Consider the following 26,105-nt stretch of genomic DNA (forward strand, 5'->3'; position numbering starts at 1 on the left):
AAAAATTGCTAATTTGATTGGGAGGTTAATTTATCAAATTCTTTTCCATTACGGTTTAGAGTTACTGTTTAAAAAAATACTTTTTTTTAGTATTATTTAAAAAATTAATTTAAAATTATTTTTAATATAATTTAATCCTAAAAACAACAAAATAATAAAACACTTTTTTTAAACCGCATCTAAAAATGTGTTTTTTTTTTAATAGATATTTTTTTTCTCTCCAAACTCAATGTCAAATAAATTCTAAATGTTGAGAAGGAGATGGGCATTGTTATATTTTCTATTAGTCGTCTTACTTTCTAGCAAGATGATATATGAATTTAACTATCCAAAGAACTCACAAATATCAAGAGGAATAGACAATACATGGTTAGCATCTTCTTCAATCTAGTTAGTAATAAGGATGAGTTCATAAGCTGAGTCATCCAAATAATCTCTTGCATAATCATCTCTTAACTCTAGGCTTGACTGGGTATAAGCCTCTGTCCTTTGGTTTAGTGGTAAGGGAAATTTGGAGTTGGATCTATCAAACACTTCCACTTGCAACGAGAATGGGCCCTTCCGCCTCTTTTATTTCACAAGTTATATACAACTCTCTATTTTATAATAATTTATTATTAATTTTTATTATGGGTCAAAAAGTTTAAATTATTAGTCTAAAAATAGTTAATTGCCAAAAAAACCCTTCAATTTCCTAAGTTTTTGCAATTCTATCACATATATATATACAACCAATGAAAAAAATTAATAAAATTATCACATTATTTGCTAAGTCTTTCCTACATTAGCGAAATTTATGGTTAAATTAGTAATAATTTAAAAGTCCATGGTTCAAACGGCAATTTCTAAAATTGTACAATTGTAAATTTTTTAAGTTCAAAGGTCTTTTGTGATTTAACTTTAAAATTAAATTGTATAAGTTTTTTATGAAAAATATAAATTTAAAATTTTTAGAATGTTAAATTGTCATTATTAATTATATTTAAAAATTAATTTTATGTTATTATCATTATCATTAATAATTATTATCAGAATTTATTCTAAATTTATTTCGACTCAAACTATATCCAATATATTTTTTTTTAATTTCTTTCTTAGGCTTATTATATTATTTGGCATCACTTTTTTTAAAAATAACTTTATTGAATATATTAATCGTAACATATTAAAATTTAATTTGAAATTATATGCCATCATAATTTAGTTATAAAACTATAAAAGTAATAAAATAGTTATAATTATTTTTTACAATATGCTTTTTTTCTAAATAACTTTGCGTAACTATCTATCATAATGTTAATCATATATTTTTTAACAATAATAATGAAAGCGAATTTTTTTTTTAAAAAAAAATAGGAGATGAATTCAACATTAGATTAAGATAAATTGGTGTACTATATATATATATATATATTTTAATACCCTAATAATAAAAATTTATAAATTTATGACATAAATTTTTTTTTATAAATTTTAATTTTAAAAGAAATAATAAAATCATTGCCTTTTAAAAAATGTTACAATGTTATCTTAAGCTTTCGAAATTATCAACTTTTAAATTATTACCAATCACATATTCAATTCGGTTGATGTAGCCCATAGATAAAAATAGATCATTTTCATTTTAACTAATATTTTTTAATAAATTATAAAATCTCGCCTTAAAGTTGAGAGGACGAGTCTATTCGACTTGAGACTGATCTGAAACTCTCGTATTTTCATTTTTTTAGGTTTCGGATATTATGGTTGTTCAAACTTTTCTTTTTATAAGTGAAATCACGTATTGATTTAATAGATACTTATCACGTAACCTTGTCTGTTTTAAGCGATTATTATGTAAATCACAAGAACTCTTGATAATTTGGAGACCGACATCCTCTCCACTTGCTGTAGCATGTATATTTAGAGGAGAAAAATCTTGATTATCTTAAAGACATTAAAGATGATTGATTTGGTTCACTCAAGACTTCAAAGTGAAAGCCATAGCCCTATTTACTCTCTTCTTGTTAGTTTCAGAAAAAGTAATATGGATTTTTCTCCGTTCAGGTTCGGTGAAAGGTTAGCAGAAACCTTGAAAATCCAAAAAGCGAGACATCTTTCTCCAATGATTGAAAGATCTATGGACTTCTCACTGTAACTTATGTTTCTTTAAATCTTAGGTCGATTCTGCATCCCTCCAATATTGGTGTTTATGCTTATGTGTTTCCTGTTATCTGTGGGAGATAAAAGATATAGAGCTGTTGAATTGTTAGTGGCCTATTGAATCCTCCAAATTTTTACGTATTATAATACGATAAATTACACTTTAGTTTCTGAATTGTAATATAATTAACTGATCAATTCCTATATTTTTTAAATTGAACATTTAAACCTCTATTTTCAGACTATGCAAATACATCTCATCTCAATTTATAATGTGATAAATTACACTTTAATTCCTGAATTATATCATAATTAACGGATCAATTCCTATATTTTTTAAATTAAACATTTAAACCTCTATTTTCATTCTATTCAAATACATTTCATATCAATTTATAATATGATAAATTACACTTTAATTTCTGAATTATATCATAATTAAGGATCAATTCCTGTACTTTTTAAATTTAACATTTAAACCTCTATTTTCATTCTATCCAAATACATGATCATCGTTTTATCTATTTCTCTGTTAGTTCAAAAGTAAATAATTAGTCAAATCTCTTAAAATTCTTTTCCTCCTGCCAAAAATTTTAATCATAATCTCTCAAGCTCTGTACCTCTTCATGCCAACCTGTCCTCCTTCACCCGTCAAGTTTCACAAATTATCAATCTTACCCTTGCATGGAGTCTGCAGAAATATCTTTGCTAGACCAATCCATCAAATCCTCACTCCTTTGGTTTGCCGCTACTAAGTTGTTGCAGAAAGCGAAAGGAACTTACCAAGGCTACATTTGACCACCATTAATCTTTTGCTGCTGCTCACATCTTGTATTTTTCACTCCCTGAGTAATGTTGGCGAGGCAATTTAGAGATTTGTCGATGGGGAGCTCGTGATTGCTTCTTCTTCATCTCTTAGGTCCCCTTTTTGACGTTACCCTTCCGAAGAAGGGAAATCTAAGTCAAAGAACAAGAACTCGTCCATATAGACATTGATTTCTTATTCTGTGGATGATAGCATATAATTAGAGCGAAAACAAAGAGCAAGAGGAGATTTCAGATTCACATTTGCATTTGTCATTTGAATCAAATGTGGATTCTGATTTGGGTCACTCTTATCTATGATATCGTGTAAAACTTTTTTTTGAGCTGATATAGTTACTATTTATAATTCCTAAAATACTTGTAAAAGTTGCTTGATAGTTCCTGTTTCATGCTGTTAAAATTAGTTTCTTTGCACCTGAGCAAGTTGATTTGAGTTTGAGTTACTATGTCATTTTTGCAAAGTCCCATAAAATACATTTGAGAGAGAGAGAGAACCGGAGTGAAATGGTTACTAGAAAATCAATTGTTGTGCAATAAGGGTATTATGGAAAAAAAAATAATTTTTAGAGATTTGATTTGTTATTTATCTTTGAATTAACCAAAAAATGGATAAAGGGACCACATTTATATATTTAGATAGAATTATAGAATTATTTATTTTTAAATTAATAGAAAATTAAATAAAGACTGTACATTTAGATATAATGAAAATAGAAGAGTTTAAGTGTTTGATTTTAAAAATACAAGAACTGATTAGTAAATTATGATATAACTTAGAAATTAAAATGTATATAATTAATATTATGTGTTATATTTTAAAAAATTCTAAGCCTCTTGGAGTTTGTGAAAAAAAAAATTCATGATTTTATGTGACTAAAAGGTAAAAATAAATATTTGGTGCTGTTATACAAAAGTTGACTATAATTATAAATTATGCCCTTTTAACTTCAAACATATTAACTAATTAATTTATAACTAATCATGTGTGAATATTTTTTTTATGTAAAATGAAAGGGAAGGGTAACTTATATTATTTTCAACCACACATGTGAAATTATATTTGAAAAGATAGAGAATTGTCAAGCTTTAAATAAAAAATTTTCATTACATATTGGAATCAAAATTTTAAATAAACAAAGATAATTGATGTAAAAATGTTATAAAATATAAGATTCAAACTCTCATAATTAATTCAAAAATAAAATTTTCATTAATAGGACCGTATATTACATCTTCTTCAACAAAAAAGAAACGACAGCATTTGCTCTCAGTCTGAACGTTCCATTCATCACCCATTAGATTTGAATGAATCAGTTGAGTGGTATAGTTGTAACGACCCCAAAATGGACCGTCACCGGCGCTAGGATTCAAATCGGCTTAAGGCCGCCAGAACCCGTAGCAAGCCTGCTATACTCTCTGAGTACCTGTAAAAATCTCATATATGGTCATACATTTTGTAATACCCAGCTAGACTCCGGTATCGGAATTCCTACCGTCCGGTGGAATCTCGGATGTCGGAAGCCTCTAGAAGGGGAAACATCATGTTTTCATAAAATGTTTTAATGAGTTTTATGTTGTAAGCATGAAAGAAAATGAGTTTTTTGCATGAAAATAGCATTTGAGGAAAACTCAGGTTCGGCCGCCGAACCTTAAGTTCGGCCGCCGAACATGCATGCGTTGCGGGTGTGCTTTAGGCCCCCGAAAGCATAAGTGAGGGAAGTCCAGGTTCGGCCGCCGAACATGGCATGCATGTGGAGGCACATTCAGCCCCCGAACGTGGTCTGGCCAGCCACTATAAAAGGGTCCCTTAGCCGAAAACGAGCGAGCTTTTCCCCATTTTCGGCCAAGGTGAGCTCTCCGCCGTCCCTCACCCATTTTTGATGTTCTTCCTCTAAATCTTTCAAGATTTTCACTTGTTTTAACTTGGTTTTGAAGATTTAAGCTTTTGAGCAAAGTTTTGGAGCTTGGAGGTTCAAGAACCAAATCTCTCCCAACTCCGAGTTTTTGGTCGTCCCTCTCGATCTTCAAGAGGTAAGAGCCGATCTTAAGCTCGTTTTATGTTTTAAATAAGTTTTATGCAAGATCTATGGGTTAGAATGCATGTTTAGGTTATGGTTATGTTTATGGGTATAAATGTGTGTTCTTGAACAATGTGGATGCTTGATGTGTTGTAGATGGGGTTTATGATGGTTTGAGACCCCTAGGAACATGTATGCTTGTGTTTGTGTGTTGTAGAATAGGTTTGATACATGTTTGATAAGTTTGGGCGAAATGTGCATTGGGAGCCAAGTTTCTGCCCTTTGGCAGAAACCAGGTTCGGCAGCCGAAGGACTTTCGGCCGCCGAACATGGCTGGGGAAGCGGCCTTTCGGCTGCCGAAGCTTGCCCCCGAAAGGAGACTTTCATCTCTGTTTGGCAGTTTCGGCCGCCGAAAGTGCCGCCGAACATGCTTGAGTTTCGCCTCTGTCTGGGAGTTTCGGCCGCCGAAGGTGCCGCCGAACCTGCCTGACTTTCGGCTCTGGAGGGACTTTCGGCCGCCGAACCTGCCGCCGAAAGTGCCCTGTCCAGGCCTCTTTTGCATGTTTTTCTATGATGTTTTAGGGGGTTTTTGGGGAGTAGTTTATAGTTATGTTCAGGTATGTTTGGTCCCTCATTTGAGTCCACCTGTGTAGGTTCGGACCCGAGGAACCGAGGACCCCAGCAGTGAGTCCAGCTGCTTCGGTGTTGTCAGAGTCAGCCAGAGGTGAGTGGAACTAAACTTAATCTTTTAAATTAAATGTTTTATCGTGTTTCATGCATCATGATTATGCAATAGGATGATTGCATTAGTTTTCACGAATATGCCGCATTGCATCGATTGTTGTTGATGTGGGTGAATGTTGGATGACCCAATTAGTCCATGACAGGAAGACCAGGACCCCATTTTACGGCCTGGCACAGAGTAAGGAAAGACCAGGACCCCATTCTACGGCCTGGCACGGTTATGGGACTCGAAGACCAGGAGCCCAGAGGAGGCCCTGGGATAATGGTAAGTAATGTATGTATGATAGGAAGACCAGGACCCCATGCTACGGCCTGGCACAGAGTTACTTGGACTAATTGGTGACAAGTTCACCCAACCCTTATGTGAATTGTCTGTGTTATGATGCATTTCATTAGAGCATAGTGTTATTATGTTTTATAGTTCAACTCACTGGGCTTTTAGCTCACCCCTCTCCCTTACCCCCAGGCTTGCAGGTACAAGATAGAAGAGGAGGTCGGTTAGAGTAAAGCTTGTTGTGTAATAGATAGAGTGTGGACATGACAAATCGTAGTACGATGTAATGTAAAAGTACAGTATAGTTATGTAATGATGTTTATGGATGTTAGAGGTGTGCTTGACCATAGATTGTTGTATCCCTTTTAATACATGATCTTAGAGATTTTTATGATGTTTATGTAAACCAACTCAGCATATGTTATGTCACTCATTGGGGGCACTGATAAGATCCCACAGAGGGATCAATGTTATGTTAATGTTTATGCAGGTTGAGTTTGGTTGATGTATATGGAAAGAAAAGTTTTAATTTTTATGCATGTTGTTGATCATGTATGGGATTATGCAGGTTTACAGGTTTCATGTCAGGCTTGCTACGGGTCCCGGCGGCCTTAAGCCGATCTGGATCCTAGCGTCGGTAGCGGTCCGATTTTCAGGACGTTACACATTTTCTGTGAAAATAAAAACTTTTCTCTGGACCAAAGCTTAACCTGTGCCTGCACTATCTCTGTACTCTGTACCCCTGACTAGAGCTGCTCTAGATGGGTTATTTCATACCTGTTAAGTCTGGTTCTTCACATACTCTGTAAAACAGTTATATAAGCAGACCATGTCTATAAAGATTTACAACACAATACTAACTAAGTCAAGCACAATTCTAACTTTATATACAACTATTACAGCACTTTAATTTTACATGTCCATAAAATTCTATTACAAAACTCTTCTCTCTTCCTGTACTCTGCTGGACATCTCCCTGTACACTACACACTGAACCTGCAAGACTGGGGTTAAGGGAGTGGGATGAGCTCTATAGCCCAGTGAGTAGAATAATAAAACAAGTCATTAACACATGATCTTATAGAATGCATCATATCACAGATAATTCACCTCAAGGGTAAACCTGTCACCACATAGTCCCGATAAATCTGCCGTGCCAGGGTGTAGAATCGAGCACCTGGTCTTCCTGTCATATATGTATATGTGTATATAACACCTCTGTACTTACCATTGCCAGGGCGTAGTCAAAGGCTCCTGGACTTTACTATACCTGCCAGGGCGTAGTCAAAGGCTCCTGGACTTCTCTATACCTGTCAGGGCGTAGTCAAAGGCTCATGGACTTCTCTCAGAGACTATTGGATCATTCAGCATTCACCCACATCAATAAATAACTATGCAATGCAACATATTCGTGAATTTTAATGCAATCAACCTATTGGATACTCATGATGCATGAATTATGCTAAAAGCATTTTATTTCTCAATTAAAAGCATTAAGTTTAGTTCCACTCACCTCTGGCTATCTGGACTGACTCTGCAGGCTCTGAACACTCTGGAGCAATACTCACTGCTGCTCTCTCTGGTTCCTCTGGTCTGTGTAAGCACAGATAAACTCAAATGAGGGACCAAACTAACTCAAGAACAACTCTATTAAACTCCCCAAGAATCCCCTTAAACTCACTCTAACATCCATGCAAAGCATGCAAAGAAAAGCTAGACAGGACACTTTCGGCAGCAGGTTCGGCGGCCGAAAGTCCTCTCCAGAGACGAAACTCATGCACCTTCGGCAGCCGAAACTCTACTTTCGGCAGCCGAACCCTTTCGGGGGCAAGTTTCGGAGGCTGAAAGGCACTCCAGAGACGAAAATCTCTAACCTTCGGCGGCACCTTCGGCGGCCGAACTCCCCTCCAGAGCTGAAAGTCCAAAAGTTCGGGGGCAAGCTTGGGTAGCCGAAGCCACCTCCTCATGGGTTCGGCGGCCGAATGTACCTTCGGCGGCCGAACCTGAGTTCATCCGCAAGGCAGAAACTTGCTCTGCCTCTCACCAAAAGCACAAAACTCTCTCAAACTCAAACACCTCAATTCCTCAACTTGCATACACCCAAGTATATGCTCAAAGGGGTTAAAAACTACCTAAAAACCCCAACAACACAATCACATAATACATAAACAAGCTTTTCTCACAAAAATATCAAAAAACTCTCCTTTAACCCTATTCATGCAACTCTCCCCCAAAACCTCAAAAATCTTTCATAAATCATGAAAACAAGCTCAGGATCTTCACTTACCTCTTGAAACCAAGAAGATGAACGATCCTAACGTGGAGTTTTGGAGCAACTCTCCTTCAAACTCTCCAAACTTCAAAATTCAAGTTTCTAACTCAAAACCTTCAAATAAACATAAAAATCAATCCAATCTTTGCATGATTTAATGAAAACATGAAGAAAACTCTAAAAAGGACAGGGTCTCGCCTCAGCAAGTCAAAGAAACGGTAATCTTATCGTTTCAACCGACTGAGGGCCTTTTATAGGTGGCTGACCAGACCACCTTCGGCGGCCACACGTGAAACCGAAAGCAATGCATGTTCGGCGGCCGAACCTCAACTTCGGCGGCCAAACCTGGCTTTTCTGCCTTGGTTCATTTCACTCAAAAACTCATTTCCTTATGCTTTAAAACTATGAAACATACCAAAACATTATAGAAAAACATAAATCTAACCCTTCTAGAGACTTCCGGCATCCGAAACTCCATCGGAAAGTAGAATTCCGATGCCGGACTCTAGCCGGGTATTACATTATTCCCCCCTTAAGAACATTCGTTCTCGAATGTTCCGAAAACAAATAACTAACACATAAAAGAGAGGAAACTAACCTCAAAACAAATATGGATACTGCTGAAGCATAGACTCACGCGTCTCCCAGGTGCATTCTTCTAGATTATGGTGGTTCCACAGAACTTTCACCATCGGAATTTCCTTGTTCCTTAGCTGCCTGATATGCGTGTCTAGAATCCATACTGGCTGCTCTATATAGGTGAGATCTCTAAGAATCTCCACATCAGGCTCACTCAGAACCTGACTCGGATCTTACACAAACTGCCGTAGCATAGAAACATGAAATACCGGGTGAATTCTCTCCATAAAAGCAGGTAAAGCCAGCTTATACGACACATTCCCGATTCTCTGCAAGATCTCAAAGGGTCCAATGTATCGTGGAGCTAACTTACCTTTTCTTCCAAAACGAACCACTCTTTTCATTGGAGACACCTTCAGCAATACCATATTACCCTCCTGAAACTCTAACTGCTTTCTGCGAACGTCTGCATAACTTTTCTGTCTACTCTGAGCTGTTCTGATTCTCTCTCTAATCATGGGCACCACTCTACTGGTAATCTCTACTAACTCTGACCCTGCAAGAGCCTTCTCTCCTATTTCTTCCCAGCAAACAGGGGATATGCACTTCCTCCCATACAAAGCTTCATAAGGAGCCATCCCTATGCTAGCATGATGGATGTTCTTGTAGGCAAACTCCACCAAAGGTAGATGCTGCCTCCAAGAACCGCCAAAGTCTAACACACACAATCGAAGCATATCTTCTATGGTCTGGATGGTCCTCTCTGACTGTCCATCAGTCTGTGGATGGAACGCAGTGCTAAAATCCAACCTCGTGCCCATCGCACTCTGCAGACTTCGCCAAAATCTGGAGGTAAACTGAGGTCCTCTGTCTGAGACTATAGACACTGGAACTCCATGTAATCTCACTATCTCATCCAGATAGACCTGTGCCAACTTATCCACAGAATAGTTACTCCGAACTGGAAGAAAATGAGCAGATTTCGTGAGTCTGTCCACAATCACCCATATAGAGTCTATCCTGTTGGACGCTGCTGGTAAACCCACTACAAAATCCATAGCTATGTTCTCCCATTTCCACTCTGAAATCGGCAGTGGGTTAAGCATTCCAGCTGGTTTCTGATGCTCTAGTTTCACCCTCTGGCAAACCTCACAGGCTGTCACAAACTGCGCTACTTCTTTCTTCATGGCTGGCCACCAATAAACCCTTTTCAGATCCTGGTACATCTTGGTAGCTCGTGGGTGAACACTATACCTCGCATTATGAGCTTCCCTCATAATGTCTTCCTTCACACTACTCCTATCTGGTACACAAAGTCGACTCCCATAACGGAGGATCCCTTTACTCTCAAATCTGAACTCTGCACTGTTGCCTGACTGCACAGTCCTGGCAAGTTTCATCAACTCTGGGTCCTCGTGCTGTTTCTGAGCTATCTGCTCCAGAAACACAGGTGACACTCTCATCTGTGCTATCAACGCACCTGTACCAGACAACTCTAGCTGTAACCCCTCTTCTAAGAGCTTGTAAAGCTCCATCACGACTGGTCTCCGCTCTACTGCTATATGAGATAAACTGCCTAGTGACTTCCGGCTTAGGGCGTCTGCCACAACATTCGCCTTACCCGGATGATACTGGATTTTACAATCATAATCACTGAGCAATTCTACCCATCTTCTCTGCCTCAAATTCAGCTCTCTCTGACTCAAGATGTACTGTAAACTCTTACGATCGGTGAAAATCTCGCATTTAACCCCATAGAGGTAATGCCGCCACATCTTGAGTGCAAAAATAACTGATGCCATCTCTAGGTCATGGGTGGGGTAATTTAACTTGTGCTTCTTCAACTGTCTAGAAGCATAAGCAATCACCCTATCCTGCTGCATCAAAACACAACCCAATCCCACTCGAGACGCATCACAGAACACTGTGAAATCCTCATTACTGACAGGCAGAGCTAACACTGGTGCCGTTGTCAATATCCTCTTGAGCTCCTCAAAGCTCTCCTCGCAAATAATTCTTTAACTTTAACTAAGGTAGCCCAATAATCATGATTAGATTATTTATAAATATGTTCAATCTACGTAGTATAAGCTATATCAAGTCTGAAAAATTCATTAAATACAACAATTTTCTACTAATATGTGCATATCTAAATTGAGTAATAATATTAGCATTATATATGTCTAAATTTCTTATACCATCATTTCAATTTTAATATCCCAAATCACATTTGCTTTCTTTATATATTTTATATCAAATTTATGAATAGGAAAACATTTAGTTTCATATGTTGTATTATAACTTATATCAAATATAATTATATCATTCACATATAAATAAATAATCATATTCATTATGTATAAACTTTGTAAACATATACACTAATCAAAACTTAGTAAAATATCTTATATCGCTGTTCAAGTGCTAATTTCAAACTATTTAAAAATTTAAGAATTTTATTTAAATATAAGTATATTTTTACAAAATATTGCATACTTACAAAAATTTTAGGTTAATTTTATAAAAAAAATTATAATTCATAAGAGCCTTATCAATTTATTATATTTATTATTTTCTTCTATTACAGTACTCTTAATGCTACTAAAAATTTATTTAGTATAGAATAAAAAATAAATAAATAATTCTAATAATATATATTATATAAAAAATGATAAAAAAATATTTTTAGAGTCAATAACTAAAAATACAAAAAATTTCCCTTCCTTTCCCAAAGACAATAGCCATTTAACATACAACACACCTTAGAAAGCTAAGATTAGACTAAGCACTGATAGTCTCCAAAGAAATCTAGACACAATCTAATGAAAAAGAAAGAAAAAGTATAATATGCAATTTCTGCAATTAAAAGATCTTCAAAATTTAAGATAATGTTATTGTTTTACCCATATTTTATAATTTTATAAATTTTATTAATTATGCCATTCAGTTCACTTTCCATGTATTTCACTCCAAATATAAGCACAAAAAACATATAAACATGTTTAGTATAGTTAATCTAAACAATTGATTAGAAAATGAAAAGTAGAAAGAAAGACAAAGAAATATAAATGAACCCTCAAAGTCTTTTTAAATTCCCGAATAAAATTGGTTGTTAAATAAAATTAACTCAATGGATTCCATACTCAGAATAATACCAAATCATGTGCCTCTTTTCTCGTAGATAATCGAGTATCTTTTTCTCAATTTATATCAATTCAATCTTGTCCCTAATTTAAACACAAATAGTTATTTTTGTTGACGATATCCCATTGCTCTATCGCAACAACAATGAAGAATAACTCGTGTGACTTTGTTTCCGATTGGAAACTGGATGTTTTGAAATGGAAAGGTTCGGCTTCTAATGCTGTTAATTTCGTTGTCTACCACCAGCTTTTAACAACAACAATTTTCAATAATCGCCTGAAATAGACTTTTAATTATTTCCTCCCATCATTGAAAAATAAGATTCTCTCCCACTATTAAAAGATAAAAAATAAATCTTTAAAAGTTATTGAAAAAATATGATAGAATAATAAAATATGAATCGTATTCAACACTATTCTTAAGAATTTATTTTACAATCTCTCATGATTAAACATATTTTTCTGAAATTTAATTTTCAGATCAGAACAATAAAAATATATTTTTAATTTGTAATTCAATAAAAAATATAAAAAAGAGAAGAAATAATATAAAAAGCCGGTATGTTTTATTTTATGAGGATGCATGCCATTTATGGTGAAAAAAATAATTATTATAAAAATTTTAATATAATATAATAAAATTATAACGGTAAAATTTAATATTAAATTTAAAAATTAAATCTATAATAGTAAAAAAAATATCATAAATAAAATTTTTAAAATCTAAATTTATTTCACATAAGAATTTGCCATTGTGATGATGGCAGCTGCATATGGATTTAAGAGATGGACTGAAACAGAGAGAAAGGAAGGGATCCTCTCTCCTTTTTTTGTGTTTTAATCATAATAGTGTAAGAAGAATCGTGAAAGCTGAGTAAGGCTCCAATTAAAATCGAAAGTGATATTTGTGGGTATAGCTACTAAAGTAATATAATTAACTTTAAATCTGTCTGTTCATATGCCTGCAAATTGCAAGAGGAGAAGTCACCATCAAACCCAATACCAAATTAAGAATCAATGTTAATTTGTGAAAGCGAAGGGGGAGATGGATGGCTCCTAGTAATTTGTTCTTATCTTCTATGGTTTTAGTTTTTAATCTTCAAGATAGTAGAAACTTTGTGCGCCCTTTGAATTTTTCAAACCGACCATTTTGCATTTATGTCAATTGAAAGATTAAATAACTTATTTTATTTTCAATCTCACAAAAAAATAATTATAAAGGTATATAGTTATTGAATTATTAGTGGCCTATTGGATCCTCCAAATTTCACTCAAATTCATGATTATAACAAAATTTTTAAATCTTAAATCAATTTACTGATAATTTTTTAATATTTTATAAGTTGAGAAGATAATTAAATATTTAAGATTAAGGAATATGCTAAAATTTAAATCCATTTATAATATAATTGGTATTTAAAAAAATATAATCCTCTTGGAGTTTTAACTTATATTATTAAAGTTAAAAATAACTTATAGCGACTGATTAAAAATAAAATATTTTTAATTTTGATTTTTTCGGATGAAATATATATATATATATATTTTAAACCACGATGTGACATTGTGGGAGCATCATCACCTTGGCAGTGGAAGACTAAGACTCCAATAACACATATAAATAAATAAAATAATAATAAATCATATTAAAATCTATTTTTATTTAAATTAAATTATATTATATGAAAAATAATTAAATAAATTCACATCCATTTATTTTTTATATTTTTGGATTCATTTGAGATTATCATTTTTATCACTATTTCTAGAAAACAAATAGGGTGAATATATATTAATTTTTTAAAAAATAACAAATTGTACCAATTTGTTAGAAATATCAAATTAAATTAAGTTAGTTAATATTTTTTGGAATTAAATTAACATTTTTACTGACTCTTAATTATGGGTTCAAAAACTATATAATATTAAGATTTTTTTTAATGATAATATATAATATATAGCAATCATATAGACAACTCAAAGCTCTTATCTTCTGCGATGACATGAGGCTTTTACAACTCATCATCTATCAACCAAAACCAACACATACTCTTAAATAAAACAAGTTAAATAAAATGGGCTTATGAAAAAACAAATTAAAATAACAAAATTTATATCAGGATAAAATAATAATTTATTTTACTTGCAATAAAAAAACAAGAGGAAATGTCCATTTTGGTAGGATGATAACACATTAATTTTGTACAATATTTTCATCGGAATTCAATGTGTTAGAAAAATAGATTTCCTTTTTTTTTTTTTTTTTTTTTTGCTTTCTCAAGACAATTGATCACAGAAATGAAAATCCAAGAAAGAAAAGTAATGTCAAAAAAATCAGGCACACTGAATAGAAGAATTATTGGTTTGAAAAATAAAAAAGGTACAACTCATTCAAATTTCCATTTGTAGAATGACTTAAGAGTTTCGATCACTGTTTATTAGTTAAATTCCTTAATTCTCCTTTGAATTTTCCAAATTCCATCATCTTTTCTCTGTCTTCTTTTTTCTTCCCCTCAAATTCTTGCATTTAATATTCAAAAATCAGGACAGAAGAAGAATAAGAAGCAGAAGAAGAAGAAGAGGAAGAACAAGAAGAGGTGTGTAAAAGTTTCCAAATTGGATTCTCAAGCAAAGTAACAAAGGTGATCCCTTTCCTGTCTCGTGTCCATCCACCGGATTACGACAAAAATATGGGCCAGAAGTCTGGCGGCCACACAAACAAAATAATATTTTCTTATAGGGCCCATGCAATATATAATTATTAAATTAAACCATTTGTCATGATATTGTTATTGAGAAATTTTATTATTCTTGTTGTCAAACAAATATAATTTTATATTTTTATTTAATATGTATTAAAAATTTAATACCTTTAAAACTAAATTTTTAATTTCAATAGAATAATTTAAAAATTATTAACTTAATAATATATAAATTTATTTTTAATAGAAAAGGAGAGTGCTTTTCATCTACAAAATTACCTAATAAATGAAAAGGACATAGGAGAATGAAACCAAAAAAGGGGATAACCCATTTGCTGAGTCAGCTCCAAAACTGATATCACAAAATTTAATAAAATGAAAAATAAATAATATATTTTTTTTTAACTCAACCCTAGTTAAATTTATAACCTTATATATATCCCCTTAATTCCTTCTCGAAATCACTACAGCACCACAAATAACCGTACCATGCTTTCTATCTCTCCCTCCCCTCTCTCCAAAATTCCCATCAGTTCTCCCGCCCCTGCGCCTCACCGGACCAGATCCCGGCCACTAGTTATTTCTAACACCGCCACCGCTTACAAGGAAAGGCCCAATCTTTACCTGAGTCCTCAACGGATGGCATCGTGCACGTCGCCGTACGAAATTCTGGGGATTCCAGTAGGAGCCACGAGCCAAGATATCAAGACGGCTTACCGGCGATTGGCGAGGACTTGCCATCCTGACGTCGCCGCTTTGGATCGGAAGGACACCTCGGCCGATGACTTCATGAAGATTCATGCTGCATACTCCACTTTATCAGATCCTGAGAAACGCGCCGTTTATGATCGCAAGTTTATTAGAAGGAACAGGCCGTTGACCACCAGTTTTTCCGGGTATCATGGCCGGAATTGGGAGACGGATCAGTGTTGGTAGCCAGATCGGTTCCACTTGCTACATCACTGAGCTTATCTAATCGGAAATTATGGCAAGAAATCGGCAGTTTCTAGATTTGGGAATATGAACTCGGTATATATGCGCAAGTGCTACTTCTAACTTGCTTGAGCCTTGAGCCACCACTTGGAAGTTCTCGACAGAAAACTAGAGCCGTTGAATGTGCAATTTAAGAGCTTTTGTCGATTGATATATGCTCCGGCGAATACATCAGAGCTCCGACGGCTGGCTGTGACTTTATTGCAAAGAAATACCAAATGAAAAGAAAAAAAAAATCATGTAGCAAAGTTTGACCCAACAAGTATAATATCTAATGATACATGATTTGTACAATTTTGTTTTTTCTTTTCTTTTTTAATATCCTTCTACTCCTTCCTTTCCTATGGTCTAAAATTCCGAAGTTTTAAATTCAATATTCGATGGTAATTTTTCAAAACCGAACCGCCATATGCCCGCTGCCAGGTTTAAACGGAGCAAATCCTTTAATCGGAGCAGTATGCGGAGAGGACAGCGGAGATACTAATTATATACTGTTAAATTAAGGAAAATAAATTTAATTCTATGAATTCATAATGTCTTTTGGGAATGCGTTATTTCTGTAAACATGGTCTTTAAGCTTAGCTTTTCACTTCACAATCTTTAAATTTGTAAATAAAGAGAGGTAGATTCATTATTGTTCCATGATTTTAATTTTTTTAAAAAAAATTAAAATCTTTTAGAAATTAAATTCAAAAATTATTTCATCAATATATAATCATTGTATCAACAATTTAATCCTTTACCTTCAGCGGTAAGAAATTACCAATTTATCGGTTCGATAGGCTGCTAGTTGCAAGTACAGTACCCCAAATAGAGTATATATTAATTAAGAGCAAATGCATAGGACGAGTTGGAAAGAAGAAAATTAAAACTTTATTATAATTAAACATCATGTTGACAATGTTCTAGAACATTATACCAATTGGCAATTTTTTTTTCCTCTTTTAAATAAAAATAAAATAAAATATAGTTTTCTTATTAATCAAATTAATTATTCATTTTCCCCCTTCTTTATTTCTCCTTCTTCCATGACAAAGACATCAGCCGTGGAAAATGGAGGTAAGAAACAAATACGTTTTAAATAACCTTAAAAACTATTCGATTGAGTAGGCAGACAATTTTGATTCATAATTTCTTATTTAATATGTCGATGGATTCGGAAGAACCCTTCCAATCACATTAAATTATCCAATCAACTTCAACTTCAAATTTTTTAGCTTTCAAAACAATTTTAGTATTAATTAATTAAAATCCATTGATTAAATCATCTTTTATAAGAACTTATTTATTTTGTGAAATTTTTTCTAAATTTTTTTTTAATGAAAATTTTCCATCAAAATTTTTTTTGTTATCGATTTACATCGTTAAATTGATCATATGTATTTATATCATGTATATATAATTGTTTTTTTTTTAAAACGGTATATAAAATTGTTAAAATTTATTTTTTTTAGAAAAAGAAATTATTCAATTTAAAAATAACTTAATGTTTTCTTTAACGATAAAAATTTTATTGACATTTATTTTGTATCCCATATGTTAAAAATATGAAAAGTATTTTTCATAAAAATATTGTTTAAAAACCAAACAGACATTAAGGGTTTGTTTATTTTAAGAATATATTTTTTAAGAAAGTGTTTTCCCTATTTTTTTTAATTTTGGAGGCATTTATGAAAATTAATGTATAAAATAATATTCTTGTGATCAAAAAGAAAATTAAGTTTTTTAAACATATAACTTCCGCTTATTAAAAGAATAAATTATTTTTTAAATGTTGATAAATTTATTAAAATCACAAAAATTTTTATATAAATTTTTTTAATTAAATAATTGAAAGTAAATTATTTTTTCTTAAAATTATTTTTATAACTATATTTTTTACATATAAATTATTTAAAAAAAAAAGACTAAATATAATTTATTAATCATATTTGAATCCCGTTAGTTATATGAGCTTAAATTTTATATATATAAAAAATATGTCTTCTTCTTCTTTTTTTTTTTTTTTAATGGAATTTATCTTCTATTAATATATATTTTATATTTTAACAATACTCGACATGCATACTGTCATCACGGCTATTTTTATGGCAAAAAAAAAATTAATTTGTCAATGTAGTGTATTATTTTGATTATTAGTTATTAAAAAAAAATCTGATGACAATATATATGATAAATCAATTAACAAGTTGAACTATTTATTATTATTAATTTAAAATCTCACTATCTACACCCAAATTTCTCTACGTAATGGACAGTAAATTAGATGAATTTTGTCTTATTTTTAAAAAATAAATATGTTTGTCTTATGCTAATTATTGAGTTTTTTTTTTTATTAATATAAAGTAGAGGCAAACTCTTGGATATTGAAGTGGCTAATTACTGGAACGGAAATGATAAACTTACGTCTATAAAGCTCACACGGAAAACCAGATACCGCTCACACAAGTGGCGTTGATTTGATGAAATTTAAGGCAACCTACGAACATGAAAAATTGCATGCTCTTGTTATGACGGTAAGGAAAGGGCAGCCCTAGACGTTTGGATTTGTGAAGAATGCTATTAGCACAATTATTCAAACGTGATGGAAAACAACTTCTTCCGATTCCAAATTCATCTCTAACCATATCTATTCCTATTAGCCGTCCGTTTTTTGTATAGTGGATTATGCTTATCATTGCTCTCACACCATGTTAGGCACACCCGCACAATAAGGCAAAGGACGGAGTTTAAAATTAAAATTTAAAATTCTATTTTTAGAAAATTATCTAATTCACTTTAAAAAAAGAAAATAAATAATAATTTTAAAAAATAATAAAAATTATAAAATAAAATTATATATATAATCGATAATGAATCATTGGGCAATTCTGGAATATAGAATTTCTAGTTACCAACAAAAATCTCTTTTCAATTTTCTTTTTTTTTTTTGTTAAAAAAATGGTGATAATGTGGGGCCCAATCATGAAAACACACTGTTTCTAGAAGATAAGTGATAGTGGAGGAGATGGAAGGAAATTGTCATGAGAACAACTCTTAAATCCTTTTCTATATGATAAGAACAATCTTTAAAAAATATTTTTTTGTGGAAAAAAAAAACAAATTATTTGATAGAGGTCCCTAATAAATGCAAATTTAGGGAAAGTTATGAATTTAATTTTTTTGGGAATATATGAATTATCTAAATAATAAACTGAATTTAGTGGGAAAGCCATATCTTGAAGACAAATTGAAGATCACATGGGGTGGACTTGGAGATAAGCATCTTGACTAACAAGAGATGTGGGTGGTCCTGCTCCATAAACAAACCCCCAACGCCCACACAATGCTTGCTCATCAATCCTACTTGAAATGGACACTGCGCTAGCTACTCTTCTAGAAGCTTAATTTTTTTTTAAAAAATTAAATTAATTAATTTATAACTTTTTTCAACTATATCCTTTAGTGTGGGACCCAGTTGTCGATTAATAAAGTTTAATTTATTTTCAATATTTATTGTTTTTTTAACAAAGGGGACAAATGAGCAACATTATTGGCTCATTGCTTTTGAGAAAAGGTCTAGGATTCTAGAACATCGCTACAGTCCTTCTCTTTCTTTCTTTTCCTTGATTACTTGTACTATATTATAAACAATTAAATGATATTTTATAAATAAAAGTTGTCTTAATTTTATATGATTTCAGTTTTTTTTTATTTGTATTATTAAATCATGAAAACTAAAGGGCTTAATACCTCCGGAAAGTTCAAGAGTTTAAACTCAATGTTCAAATTTATTTGTATTATTTTCACAAAACAAATCGGAAATATACCAATTTAAAGAAAAATTAACGTTTCAAAATATAAATATTTTATTTTAATTATCAAATAATATATAAAAAAATTAATATATTTATATATTTAACTTGATAATAAATACATCTAAGTAAATTTAAAAAGTTTCGGATCCTATTTTTTTAATTTTCATTTAAAAAGAAAATAGAAAATTAATAATGTTTAAATTGTTTTAAAATAAAAATCCATATGCATTAAATTTTAGTATAAATATTTAATTTAAAACTTATTATATTTATTCTTATACTATATTAAAACTATCATAATTGAATTATTATTTTATTTTTTTTTATTTCTTATAAAAATTACATCAGGGCTAAAACATTGGTTATTTTATTTCATTGCTTATCCTCCAAAACTGGTTTCTCAACGCATGGAATCGCAAGACTGCAAAATTTCTTTCTCCGATTGGGCCTAGCTCCATTTAGATTATTCCTCCGTTGTTTGATAAAATTGAGCCTTGACAAGAAATGTAGGCCCATTTAAGTGACTACAGGCCCAATTTTCTTCTCTTTACTTTTCTTTTCTTTTATCTCTGTCTTTCTTTCTTTCTTTCTTTTGTTGAACTTTACATGGGTGAAAAGGAATGCCGATAATAATTTACCATTGATTTTTTTTAAAAACAATTCTTCATGAGCAAAAGACATGATTTCATGTTCTTCAAACTTTATTCACCAAAATATTGAAACTAACCAACTTGTTTGCTTATAGAACTTGTAAGATTTTATTTATGATAAGCATTAATAAAATATTTAAACTTACTCTAAAATTAGTTTGAATCCCATCGAATGAAAAGTGTCTTGATAAGACAAGTTCCCTTTCAAGTTTGACAAAAGCTGTTTGCTTTATCTTTTTCTTTATGCGTCACCCACGAATTCTGACACTGGAATTGGAGGCTTCCAGGAAGAAGGGGGGGCCTGGGCCTGTGCATGTGCATCCTTCGGAAACAATGAAATTAAAAGGCAGTGGATTGGGCCCTCTCACTTTCATAATTCACAACACGCTAGCTACTTACCTAGAATATGCAATTTCATTGCATGGGTCATTGTGTCTGCAATTGTTTGCCTATGTATAATTGCCACTTACCCTTATTTAAAATAAAATATTTCAATTTTGATGGTTAATGTTCATAATGTTTCTTCTCGATCAATTTATATTTCCATCACATTTTTATAAATTGTTAATTTTTTTTTGTGTGCGTTAGATTAAGGATAAAAATCGATCGATTCTTATTGAAATTAACTTCAAATGCCTTACCAACTTAATTACATCACATGGAGCAAATATAACATTAAAAAAAGTTTATACCTTTACGTCTGCATATTAGTATTAATAATGACCTTCACTTCTTGATTGATACAATATAACAATAATTATCTAAAATAATAGGCTCATTATGAAATTATTATTTATATTACTAGTGAGATCGAGTATCGATAAGTTCGATTTATTATTGAATTGAACTATATAAAATTAAAATAACTAAAATTATTAATTAGTGAAATTGAACCGAACCATATTAGTAAGGGAAACTAAATTGAATTAAAGTGTATAATTTCTATTTGATTCGAAAATCAATTTAGTATTAAATCAACTAAAAATACATATTCAAATAAAAAGACAAATATAATCATATTTGTTTTGAGTAATTTTATCAATTCGAACAGTTATCGAGCATCAACTAATAATTCATATTTATATATATCACACAAAATTAAAAACAAATCAAATTTTAAAATTAAATTAAAATACAATTATATTTGATGATTAATTTCCCTTAAAAATTTCATCAAACATAATTCAAGTATCAAATAATCACCTACATTTGTAGGTATCAATTAAAGTTACACATAAATTATATTCAAGACAAAAAAAAAAATTTTATTAATGAGCTTGCTTTCTAAAGTGAATATTGGAGAAGAAAATGCTTCAACGGCGCAAGGAAAAGTATAGCAAGTGTAATGGAATCGACTATCAATTTCGCATCTATCATAATGTCCACGGCTTCATCTATGAAGGAATCGGTCATGACTTCATCATACAATCAGCATTGATATGGGAACCTTTATTTCCGCCTGTGGAGGAATAAAAATTTACCATAAAAAAAGTAAAGAAAAAAACAAAGATAAAAAAATAAAAATTTTATTCATGAGCTTGCTTTCTAGAGTGAAGATTGAAAAAGAAAATATTTCAACAGCGCAAAGAAAAGTAGAGCAAGTGGAATGGAATCAAAAATCAACTTCGCATCCATCCTAATGTCCACAACTTCATCTGTGAAAGAATCAGTTATAGCTTCATCATACAATCAACATCGAATGGGGACTTTCATTTTCGTCTGTGGAGAAATAAAAATTTATCTTAAAAAAGTAAAGAAAAAAAAGGAAAGGAAAAGGCACGGTGCAAGAAAAAGTAAAGCAAGTGGAATAAAATTGACCATCAACTTCGCATCCGTCATAATTTCCAGGGCATCATCAGTGAAGGAATCGATCATGGCTTCATCATATAATTGACATTGATGTGGGGACTTTCATTTTTTTCTATGGAGGAATAAAAATTTACTATAAAAAAAATAAAGAAAAAGAAAAAGAAAAAGAAATGGATGTACTTTCATTTTCGTATGTGGAAAAATAAAAATTACCATAAAAAAGTATAAGAAAAAAAAGGAGACTAAAACTTTATGGCTTCATCATACAATCCACATCGAACGGGGACTTTCATTTTCTTTATGAAGAAATAAAAATTTATCATAAAAAAATAAAAGAAAAAAAAAATGCACTGCGCAAGAAAAAGTAGAGCAAGTGGAATAGAATCCACCATCAACTTCGCATCTATCATAATTCCCACGGCATCATCCGTGAAGGAATCGGTGAGGGCTTCATCATATGATCGGCATTGATATGGGAATTTTCATCTTTTCCCTGTGAAAGAATAAAAATTTACTATAAAAAAATAAAAGAAAATTGATGCAGGGACTTTCATTTTCGTCTGCGAAAAAATAAAATTACCATAAAAAAGTAAAGAAAAAAAGAAGAATAAAAATTTATCATAAAAAAGTTTAAAAAAAAAAGAGGAAAAGTACTTTTATTTTCGTCTGCGGAAAAATAAAAATTATCATAAAAAAATAAAGAAAAAACAGAAGACTAAATATTTACCATAAAAAAAAAAGAAAAAAAAAAAGAAAAAAAAAATAAAGATAAAAAGGGGAAGGAAAACCCACGAGGTTGGGAGTTGAAACTATGGCGTGCAGGGTCCTAGTGTTTTCATACGCCACTAGGCCACATGTGAAAATATGTGAAATTATTCTAATAAAATTATATCCCTCGTTTTGGTTTTTGTTTAATTTCTTAAAATTAAAATCAAACCAACTGATTTATTATATAAACCGAATCAAATTATGAATTTAAATTGACTCAATTAATTTTTTTAATTCAAACCGAATAAATATTCTCCTAACCACTAATATATCTAATATAATTATATATATTTAACATAAAATATATTAAAGGTTTCATAGTACATATGTAAATTTTATTTGAAAAACTAAATATTCCGATTGAATGGGATATGCTAAATGATAAAAATTAAGGCAATTTAAATGCACACACTTTTATTCTTTAAGTGTATCATTTGATATATTTTATTACTTCTTGCAATGGTACCTCAAGAAATACTTTATATTTTTTCTCTTTATATAGAATAAACTACAGGTAAATGCATTTTGGCCATAGAAAACATCCCTTAGGGCTTAGGGTGTCTCAGTTTTTAGCGAAAGAACACGTCCTTTAACATGAACATGCCTTTCGACAACATGAAATTGCGTTGACAAAAGTTCCAAAGGAGAATCACAATTTTAGGCACACAAGTAGGACTCTTCATCACAAACTATGGAAGAAAGAGAGCAGTTTTGTTCTCATATAGCCATGGAGAAGGCCATCTACGGGGCCTTCTAGCTCCGACGTGCCTTGCAAGAATTGCTCATACCCGGTGACGGATCAACAGATTTACGTGGAGAGGATAGACCATCTCCTGATGCGAAGCAAAAACATAAGATAACTAAACAGAGACTTTCCCTTATCCCGAAGGAAAGGAAAGATTATAATAATGAATGTGGATCACGTGCATAAGTTTTGGACTTATACTTGGACGTCATGTTTTTAATATTTTTCTGACTTTCTCAGTGGCGGACTCACGTTGAAGAGGAGGGGGTCTCCAGCCCACAATCCCACCTAACACCTGTTTGGGATCTTTATTTAAGGGACCCCCGTGGCTGCACAGTGATCCCATCTTCTGTCCTTCCCTCGTCCTTCTCAATTATTATTGTTTGTTGTGTCTTGAAGTCGTAGTCGTATAGGTGATCCAATGACTGCACCACTTAGAGACGTACGTAGCTTCCTAGAACCAGCAGCTGCTTTTTGTCAATGTTTTGCCCTTCAGCATTTTTATCACACAACATACAGTTGACGATTCTCATCACAAACAAGACAAACCATTGATGCTTCATTTCAAATACACCATACACAATAGCAAACTCCAATAATGGAACGTAAGTTTAGCAGAAATGCTAATGTGCTTCGACATCAATCAACTTTTGTTGGTGAGATGGGAGTTTTTTCAGGATTATAAGCTAAGAGCTCGAATTAATGAAATAATTACACAATTATCAGACAATTTGTTTCAGAATACTTTCAGCATATACCCTCATCATCTGGAAAATTTCAGGTGCATGCAACAGTTAGATGTTGATGCTGGTAGATGGTCAATATCATAATCTATATATATCCAACTATTCCAAAATCAAAAACTAATTTTGGCGAAGAAAAGATATGATCATGGACACACTCAAATTATCATATATTTTTCGTTGTTTCTTGATGGTTGATAACATAAGAGAGGTAAAATATGCAGAAGCATAGAACCCAACCCAGTAACTAAAGATAAAAGGACATATAGGGCAAATATAATTATTTGTTGAATTTGTGGTTGTTGATAAGATAATTATCAACTGAAGTGCTTTAGAAGCCCACGTTCGCAACCTCTGTTCCCTGAAGATGCTTGTAGCTTGCTAGGTTACTGTCCTAATTTGGCAGATAGTGACATCCCGCAGTTGTTCAATTGAATTGAACCCATACCTAGGGAGCTTCGAGGAAAGACGTGTACCCTCTGCAGAGCTAGCCATGCATAGGACTTCTCCGACATACTACATCATATGCTTCTACGTACGCATTCATATTCATATTTATATATATGGAGAAGGAAGTCGCATTCATGTTCCTATCCTTGTATCCTCTAATGTACATATATATATACACATTCAATCATCTGTGAAAATATTGCCGTAAAGGTAAAGACAGCCGAATATTGCCAGCAGACAAGGTTCGTGGATCGTCCCAGTTCTTGGCTATTTGGGAAGGGGCAGTCTTATAGCTACTGGATATAGATTTTGTTTGACAAGCAGTGAAGGCGTTAAAAAAGAAAAAGTAAATGAAGAGGGAAAAAGAAAAGAAAAGAAAAATTGATCAATTCAGTGACCGGGTTGGAATATGAGGGAGCGTGAAGGGCATGAGTGCATTTTTCAGGTTTGACTCTCTATCTGATGAGGGCTCCAGGGCCTAACCCACTATCCAATAATATTCCTGCCTGTATAAAGCCAGGAAAAGGGTCCATATTCATCACCTCTTGTCTTCCAGCTTATATCACAGGATAACAAAGATTCCCAAACAAAATTAACTTGTTTCCCACTTAAGCAACAAATATGTATATGGAAACTCTTACACCCTTCTTCTTTGGATTGAAATTGAAATTTCATATTGTATAATTAATGTAATTAAATTATTTTAAAATAGTCAAATTTTAAGATTAAATCTCAGTCCAAATAAGTTGTATAATGGTAGTGAATGTCAATCTCTACATAGTCCATATGATAGGCCTTAAGGATTAAAGTGGAGATTAACATTCACTTGTGTCATATCCATAACAAAGAAAGCTTACGTGAGAATTTTCCTGACCTTGAAGCTGTGGGGTGTAGCTCAAACAAACTCGTGCTAAATGCTTTTTTTTTTTCCTTAGCATCTCACGACATGCAGACGCTTAACTTCATTAAATATATATTTCCCAACTGTACTTCTCTAAACAACACTGTCTGCGGGCTTCGAAATTCTTCTTCTCGGATTGACACACAACCTATCTTTAGGAGAAAAAAAAAAAAAAAGAAGAAGAAGAAGAAGAACTCAGACACTGTAGTGTGGATTTTCAATCTCTGCCATATATGCTTTTTAATAAGGCCATTATTCGAATTTAAGCCTATTTTATTTTGCTTAAAATAATTTACATATCAAATGCATTTTTTAATGTTTATTTTCCATTATTTAATTACAATATTATTTTCTCAAATTTTTTTATTTTCTAAATAAGATTTTAATGTTTCGTTATATATTTTTCCTTCTTAATTTACTCTTCAATAGGTGAAATATTTATAAAATATTAATTAATTTCATCATATTTGTGCAGATATTTTAATTGAAATGTAATATAATATTTCAATTTTGTTAAAATTTAATATAATTATTATTACCCTTAATTCAT

At 32.0% G+C, this 26,105-nt stretch overlaps 1 protein-coding gene across 1 annotated transcript; it reads left to right on the forward strand.

Moving 5' to 3' along the window:
* Positions 1-15,145: 15,145 nt before the first annotated feature.
* LOC110617241 (chaperone protein dnaJ 11, chloroplastic) lies at positions 15,146-15,986 on the forward strand. Its single transcript, XM_021759908.2, has one exon. It carries the CDS (start codon positions 15,189-15,191, stop codon positions 15,633-15,635), a length of 447 nt encoding a protein of 148 aa, XP_021615600.1. The 5' UTR covers positions 15,146-15,188; the 3' UTR covers positions 15,636-15,986.
* The last annotated feature ends 10,119 nt before the right edge of the window (positions 15,987-26,105 follow it).

This window comes from Manihot esculenta, chromosome 1 (genome assembly GCF_001659605.2).
Source record: "Manihot esculenta cultivar AM560-2 chromosome 1, M.esculenta_v8, whole genome shotgun sequence".
In the NCBI taxonomy this organism is placed as follows: Eukaryota; Viridiplantae; Streptophyta; class Magnoliopsida; order Malpighiales; family Euphorbiaceae; genus Manihot; species Manihot esculenta.